Raw genomic sequence first — 8,448 nt, forward strand, 5'->3', positions numbered from 1 at the left:
CCTTCAATCTCCTCCTCCTCCTTCCTCCCAACACAACACAGGCTACTGTACACACACTGTAATTTACATCACTTCTATGATCAACATTATCTCTGAGTTCAATCTTTAACTCGTTTAAGTTGCTGTTACATTCAGCGACATCTGGTGACATCATGCTCCTTAACATCAGATGACGCGCAACCTGACAGGCTGGCACTGCCGCGCGTGCACCAGGGAGGACACTTTTTACGACTTCCCTCTGAAAGGTAGAGAGGTAGAGAGACACAGAGGGGCCTCATTTACTAACATTGCGACCGCAGAGAGAGCGAGAGAGAGAGAGAGAGAGAGAGAGAGAGAGAGAGAGAGAGAGAGAGAGAGAGAGAGAGAGAGAGAGAGAGAGAGAGAGAGAGAGACGAACGTTTCATCCTGCAGTACTATCTGAAGCCCTCGTGCGCGCGCGCGTTCCTCTTTTCAAATGTTTTATTGAGCGCGCGGAGCCGGATCGAGCGCATCAGTGTTCGTTCACGGAGGCTTTTCTGTAGTTGGAGAATCTAACATGTTAGAAGCAACAAGCAGACTGTCGCATTGTCCCTCCTGCTGAAGCGGCGGTGCGGTGTCTGCTCCTCCAGAAAGCTCTGGCGTTTCTGCGGCAACGACCAACTTTAGCTCCAGCAGCGATTTCTAATGAGACGGACACACGACGAGCGGGGGAGGAACGGGTCTCAGCGCCGTGAATGCTAACAACTCTGCCGCCGAACGAGGTGTTCCTCCCGTTAACGCAAGTAAATGGGATATTCGGTTCCCTGTGCAGGATGTAAACTATCGTTTGGAGGATGGGAAAAAAAGGGTTTTCTGCGGCGGCATTTCTGGTGCTGGGCTATCTCACGGTCTCATCCGTTTACGCCGGTGAGTTTAATGTAGTGATGCCAATCGAGATCAATAAGATGCACTGTCACTGAATGATCCAGTTAAATCTCCCCTTTAGCGCCATGTGTGAACCTACAAGTCACACGCTAAAAACACCGAGTCGTGTTTAAGGCTCTGTGCGTTGACAGGATAACAGAGGGTCCAGATAGCGCCTTATGTAATGAACGAGGTTGCGAGAGAGTCGTGTGTGTTCACCGTCAGTCTACAGGGTCCAGGGTGAAAGCGTCATTCTAACCAACAGGAAACATCCCGTGGTCTGACACAGCTGTCTGGTATGGACGGATCAGATGTGGTGGATATGGCTAACTGTAGCCTCAGTCAGGGCTCACAGGGAACCTTCAGGAATAGAACTGATGCTGTAGAAGGCTCTAGCATCTGATGAGGGGTTCTGTACACCAGTAGCACTACTGGTTCTTATAGAACCCAGGACCACACAGTAGAACTACTTATGTATCTGATAAAGATGTTAAATCAATGTGAATCTATGTGTGACAGGTGTTAATTAGCATGGATGGATCCATGTGTGTGTGTGCTGTGTGTGTGTGCTGGGGTGTGTGTGTGTGTGTGCTGGGTGTGTGTGTGCTGGGGTGTGTGTGTTCTGTGTGTGTGTGTGTGTGTGTGTGCTGGGGTGTGTGTGTTCTGTGTGTGTGTGTGTGTGTGTGTGTGCTGGGGTGTGTGTGTTCTGGGTGTGCGTGTGCTGGGGTGTGTGTGTGCTGGGGTGTGCGTGTTCTGTGTGTGTGTGTGCTGGGGTGTGTGCGTTCTGTGTGTGTGCTGGGGTGTGCGTGTGCTGGGGTGTGTGTGTGCTGGGGTGTGCGTGTGCTGGGGTGTGTGTGTTCTGTGTGTGTGAGTGCTGGGTGTGTGTGTTCTGTGTGTGTGTGTGCTGGGGTGTGTGCGTTCTGTGTGTTTGTATGTGTCTGTGTGAGTGCTGGTGACCTTCTGGAGCAGAGGGTCTTCAGACATGGAGGCCTCCAGTATGTTATTACTAAACAGACCTAGAAGGTGATCCATCAGAACTGGATACCACCAGATCTCTGTGTGTGTGTGTGTGTGTGTGTGTGGTATGTGTGTGGAGTGTAAGTGTGTGGTGTGTATTATATTATTTAATGTGACATTATGGAAGCCTACTACATGCAAGTCTAAAATAACTATTTAGCTGGTCGGCTCCATGACGCCGGGTAAGTTGGGCTCGTGAGACTACTCACCAAAAGAACGAAGGGGAACCCACTTGTCTAACAGATTAAGATGTTTTCGTAGGTACCTAGCGAAAAGTAGCCTCAACTTTCGTAGACTTTTAGCTACATGCTGAGGGCTCGCGACCAAAAGACTAACTTGAGTAACGTGTTACTTTTTGGAACAACGAACTAGTAAAGGGATTCATTCAATTAAATAAGTAACACGTTAAGTTACTTTTTACGTAACAAAAGTAGTCTGACTACTGTAACGCCTTACTTTGTAACGCCTTACTTTGTAACGCCTTACTTTGTAACGCCTTACTTTGTAACGCCTTACTTTGTAACGCGTTAACCCCAATACTGGTTGTGTATGTGTGTGGTGTGTATGTGTGTGTATGTGTGTGGTATCTTTACCCTGTCATCTGTCTGAGGACACACTATGAGGATCTGGGGAGTCCCAGCAGCTTGTTCTACACCAGGAAGCTTCTAGATGTGTTCATCTTACCTAATGAGGTGTGCCCTGGGCAAGCTCATCGCCTGGCCCTGCTGTTAGGAGGGACAGGAAACTCGTACACACACAAGCAAAAACACAAATACTGCTAGGGCAGCAAACGTGTGCATTTCAATCAGGGATGAGACCTGGGATGAGTGAAAGATGTTTATTACAGAATGATAAATGTACTACAGTGTTTGGCGCTTAGACCCCGGGGGATTATAGATCAACGGGCGCCTGCCCAACATCCGAAGAAGAATCCCCCATGGAGTCCAGACACTGGTGGCGGTGGCGGCAGCCGACGACCAACGAGTCGAAGAGCAGACGAGGAACCGGGTGGCGACGGGGTGGAGGGTCTCGCGCATGATAGAATGGACAAACTACACAGGGAGAGACTTGTATTTAAAAGGCACGGGATCATGTGACAGTGTTCATTGATAGACAGGAGGCAACTCGAAATGAACCCGAATGAAAGCCTGACACAGGAACAGAGGAAGTAGAGCGCTCTTAGCAGGAGGAGTGAAGTGGACATTATCGAGTATGCCCGAGTGCAGGGATCGGTCTTGCCTGACTGAACTTGCGCTATGCTTCATTTTACAGTGGTGTACACATACACACATGCACACACAGCACGTTAGGGAATTTGATGGGAAGTTTTTTCTCTATAATTAATTCCCCAAACAAGATTGACCAAACACTCCATGAGAGAGTGTGTTTGTGGTGTGGAGCAGAGAGACTAGCCTAGACTAGTCTTCTCCTCACACCAGTCTGAGCTCCTGCTTGTGTGCGCTGCAAAGCAAGGAGACTTGGAGTCCACCAGCCCTCTGGCCCTCTCCTGTGAGGACAGCCTCACACCAGCCCTCTGTCCCTCTCCTGTGATGACAGGACAGCCTCACACCAGCCCTCTGTCCCTCTCCTGTGAGGACAGCCTCACACCAAGCCCTCTGGACTGGTTTTAAAGAGGGGAAAGGGCAAGCTCATTATTCGCTGTCTAACTAATGAGCCGTAATGTGTTGACAGTGTGTTTGTTGACAGTGTGTGTGTGTGTGTGTGTCAGACTTCCTGTCAGCTCCTCTCAATGTGACAATCAGAGAGCTGGAGGTCAACTCAGCCGTGGTCACCTGGGAGACCCTGGAAGGAGACCCTGTCATTGGATTCGCCATCACACAGCAGGTGAGGGTACGAGGTGTGTGAGTATGTATCAGTGTGTAGCATAGCGTGTGTTTGAGGAGTGTACGTGTATGAGTGTGTGTGTCAGGGCGTACCCTCCACGCTGCTCTCACCCCTCCTCTGCTCCCAGAAGAAGGATGTGCGTATGCTGCGCTTCATCCAGGAGGTGAACACGTCCACGCGGGCCTGCGCTCTGTGGGACCTGCAGGAGGACACAGAGTACATTGTCCAGGTGAGGAGCATCAGTCTGCAGGGGAGCAGCCCCCCGAGCCAGCCCCTCCTCTTCAGGACGCCTCGGGAGGCAGAGAAGCTGGCCTCTAAGAGCCCAGGTGAGGAGCACACACACACACACACATAAAAAGCGGTAAATTTTTTGTGTCCGAATGGGATGGCTGTTTTGTGATTCAACAAAAAAACATAATTGCTTTCTTTGTGTACCACCAAGCAATGCAATCCCCACTGAAGCTTTTATTAAGAGCAACTGTAACTGTTCCCTAATGTCCTCAGCACCCTACGTTCACAACAGCAGCCCGAGCAGAGAGAGACAGGCAGAGAGAGAGAGAGCTAGAGAGAGAAAGAGAGAGACAGGCAGAGAGAGACAGACAGGCAGAGAGAGACAGACAGGCAGAGAGAGGGAGAGACAGGCAGAGAGAGAGCGCGAGAGAGAGAGAGAGAGAGAGAGAGAGAGAGAGAGAGACAGACAGACAGACAGACAGGAAGAGAGACAGACAGAGAGAGAGAGACAGGCTGGAAGAGCAGAGACAGGAAGAAGGGACAGGAGAGATATTGCCATCTGTTCCTCTCAACCAGGAGTACAACTTGCATCTCTCAACCACTAGCACAACTTAAATCTCAAGCCCTGCAGCACTCTCTCTCCCCCTCTCTCTCTCCCCTAACTCTCTCTCTATCCTATTCTCCCATTCTCTCTCTCCAACCTCTCTGTCTTATTCTCTCTCTTCCACCTCTCTCTCTTATTCTCTCTCTTCCACCCTCTCTCCCATCTCTCTCTCTCCTATTCTCTCTCTTCCACCTCCCTCTCCCACATCCCCCATTGTTTCTCATAGTGTCTTGCTTGGGGTTTCTATACTAACCATGTGTGTTTGTGTCTGGTGTGTGTGTATGTCTGAGGTCAGATGGCTGAGCGGTTAGGGAGTCGGGAATCGGTTTGACTCCCGGCCGTGCTAAATGATGTTGTGTCTTTGGGCAAGACACTTCACCCTACTTGCCTCGGGGGAATGTCCCTGTACTTAATGTAAGTCGCTCTGGATAAGAGCGTCTGCTAAATGAATAACTGTCTGCTGTGTGTGTGTGTGTATGTGTGTGTGTCTGCTGTGTGTGTGTGTGTAGATGAGGTCACCTTGGAGGAGGTGGACCAGGCACTCAGAGCTGGAGAGCTCCTCATCATCTTGGTAGTGCTGATCATGTGGGCAGGTAACCACCACCACACACAACCACACTGAAAAGGGAAGGTGTGGAGCACCAACAGAATATGCAGTTTGCTACTTCATCAGAATGGTTTTCTATCTACTGCTTGCATGTGTGTTGAACAGAAATGTTTCTTCAGCATTTTCAGCAGAGCTGAGACTAACAGGAACAGTTATGAAATGGTTCCTAACCCACTTAGCCTCCGTAACCAGAGACACACACAGCTATGCAGCTTGAGTCACACAGGCTAGAGACCTACTTCTCTACCTCACCAATTACCAGGGAGACTATCTCTCTGGAGGGAGGGAGGGAGATTAGGGTATATTTATCTCTTTCTTACTGTAATGAGACCTCTGCAGTGCTACTAATATAATGTCTTACAGGGTCCTGTTTTCTTCATGATGCTGTTGGAATGTAAATGGCCGGGTTTCCCAGATTTGTTAAGAAGGTCTTAACGCTAAGCGCTTCTTAGGAGCATTCTAAAAGCGTTCTAGAGCGCTCTTAGAACGTTCATAAGAAGCCCGGCCAATATCTGTACAGCATGCGGCTCATGGCACTCGGCACACAGTTGTCTCTCTCTCCTGCTCAGGGGTGATCGTGCTCTCTCTCTCTCTCTCTCTCTCTCTCTCTCTCTCTCTCTCTCTCTCTCTCTCTCTCTCTCTCTCTCTCTCTCTCTCCTGCTCAGGGGTGATCGTGCTGTTCTGTCGCCAGTATGACATCATCAAAGATAACGAGCCCAACAACAACAAGGACAAGGCCAAGACCTCATCTGAGTGCAGTACTCCAGAGCACCCACAGGGGGGGCTGCTGCGCAGCAATGTCTAGCCTTCACAAGCCCCGCCCTCAAGCCCCGCCCCAGGCCCCACCCCAAGACCCTCCCTGTTGGTAATGGATATCCCAGGGTGCACTTGGGGGGAAGTAGTGTTCAGCCCTCAGCTTGCCTCTCAGTCCTTCTCTTACCACCAGAGAACAAACACCACAACAGCCCACACCGACAACAAGAAATCTCTCCTTCTCTCTCCTTCTCGCTCACCTTACCTCTCTCTCTCTCCCCCTCTCTCTCTCTCTCTCTCTCTCTCTCTCTCTCTACTTCTGTCTCTCTCTCCTCTTTATGGCCTCTTGTCTATCTACCCTCTATACCCTGACCCCTCCATCCATCTCTCTTTCTGTTTATCACCCTTCCTCTCTCTCCCTCCATCTCCTGGTTGGCAGGAGCAGTATTTTTCCGGTTGATGACGTCTAATTAGAGGTTGGCTGGGAGAGGCAGTTGTCCAGGAAAGAGAGAAAGGATGGATGTGATACTGTCTCTGAGGGGGGAGGCAAAGAGAGGAAGGATGGGTGGATGGATGTGATACTGTCTCTGAGGGGGGAGGCAAAGAGAGGAAGGATGGGTGGATGGATGTGATACTGTCTCTGAGGGGGGAGGCAAAGAGAGGAAGGATGGGTGGATGTGATACTGTCTCTGAGGAGAGAGGCAGAGAGAGGCTGACTAGAATGGAGCAAGCAAGCTGGGTGAGGAATGGAAGATGTTGGCAGAGGGTTATAAAAAGAGAATGATAGGTGGGGAGTAGGAGGGAGGAGGAGAACTGGTAAACTTGCAGTTTGGTAGGAGATAGAGATGATCCATGTTTGTAAGAAAAGACAGAGGGAAAGAAAAAACGGTAGTGCCAATCAGCCTCACAGTTTATAGGTAACAATATTATCAACCCTAAATATACTGAACCTTAGTAGCATTTCTAAAGCATATTCCCTCCCTCTACTCTACTCCAGGTCGCCACAACCCCACAAACTAACCCTAACCCACAACCCCACAAACTACATTTAAGATTCAAGATGAGTGAATAACCCTAATCCTTAGAATCGACTTCTATATTTGTACTTTAGTGAAACCAATAACCAAGACGCATGGATTTACAGCAACATACACAGTTGATGTTTTATGTCCAACCAACAAGTCTGTGGTGAATCATTTGATGTACATAAAACAACCTTTCATGAGGGCTAGCATGATTCTGCTATTGTTCACATCTAAATTGTACTATTTCTATGAAAATAAATACAAAAGTTTATTATGTATTCATAACATAATCAGAGAAAAAAATGAATCTAATAAAGTGTGTGATATTTTCCTTGCAGTGTGCAGTGATTTTGTGGGTGTGGACATGGTGAAGGATGAAGCCATGAACTGGTAGCAGCAACACAGGGGGTGTGCGTGTGTGTATGGACGTTTGTGTGTGTGGGTGTAAAAAGAACAGACTGTGACACAGGAAGATGAGGTGGACAGACAGGAAGTTGAGGTGGACAGACAGGAAGTTGAGGTGGACAGACAGGAAGTTGAGGTGGATGCAACTCAGCAGTTTCAAGGCTGCAGAATGAGGCAGGATTTCAAACTGTGCAACAGTCAAACACCCCCGGGGCACAATCTGGAACCAAAAACTTGAATTACAATACATCCAAGCATGCACGCACACATCAACATACACACACACATAACCCCCACACACACATCCATGCCCAGATTCAGATGTGGAAGACTGCTAGTGTCCAAAGCTTATGTGCTCTCCCTTCATTCAATTCCCTCTCCTCTCTCTCCCCCTCCTCTCTCTCCCCATTCTCTCTCTCCCCATCCTCTCTCTCCCCCTCCACTCTCTCTCCACCTCTCTCTCCCCATCCTCTCTCTCCCCCTCCACTCTCTCCCCATCCTCTCTCTCCCCATCCTCTCTCTCCCCATCCTCTCTCTCCCCCTCCACTCTCTCTCCTCCTCTCTCTCCCCCTCCACTCTCTCTACACCTCTCTCTCCCCCTCCACTCTCTCTCCACCTCTCTCTCCCCCTCCACTCTCTCTCCACCTCTCTCTCCCCCTCCACTCTCTCTCCACCTCTCTCTCCCCCTCCACTCTCTCTCCTCCTCTCTCTCCCCCTCCACTCTCTCTCCACCTCTCTCTCCCCCTCCACTCTCTCTCCTCCTCTCTCTCCCCCTCCTCTCTCTCCCCCTCCTCTCTCTCCCCCTCCACTCTCTCTCCCCCTCCACTCTCTCTCCTCCTCTCTCTCCCCCTCCACTCTCTCTCCTCCTCTCTCTCCCCCTCCACCTCTCTCTCCCCCTCCACCTCTCTCTCCCCCTCCACTCTCTCTCCTCCTCTCTCTCCCCATCCTCTCTCTCCCCCTCCACTCTCTCTCCCCCTCCTCTCTCTCCCCCTCCTCTCTCTCCCCATCCTCTCTCTCTCCACCAGGCTCAGGGTTGTCAGGCTGAAGGATGGAAGTTGCTCCACCCCCATCCTCCATCT

General features: G+C 50.1%; 1 protein-coding gene across 1 annotated transcript; it reads left to right on the forward strand.

Annotated features, from left to right (window-relative positions):
• Positions 1 to 526: 526 nt before the first annotated feature.
• On the forward strand, positions 527 to 6,156 carry fndc5b (fibronectin type III domain containing 5b). Its single transcript, XM_084695608.1, has 5 exons — positions 527 to 885; positions 3,629 to 3,744; positions 3,872 to 4,070; positions 5,089 to 5,172; positions 5,852 to 6,156. Exons 1-5 carry the CDS (start codon positions 813 to 815, stop codon positions 5,989 to 5,991), a joined length of 612 nt encoding a protein of 203 aa, XP_084551734.1. The 5' UTR covers positions 527 to 812; the 3' UTR covers positions 5,992 to 6,156.
• Positions 6,157 to 8,448: the final 2,292 nt, after the last annotated feature.

Source organism: Hypomesus nipponensis, chromosome 4, assembly GCF_054491055.1.
Source record: "Hypomesus nipponensis isolate SF chromosome 4, ASM5449105v1, whole genome shotgun sequence".
Classification (NCBI taxonomy): Eukaryota; Metazoa; Chordata; class Actinopteri; order Osmeriformes; family Osmeridae; genus Hypomesus; species Hypomesus nipponensis.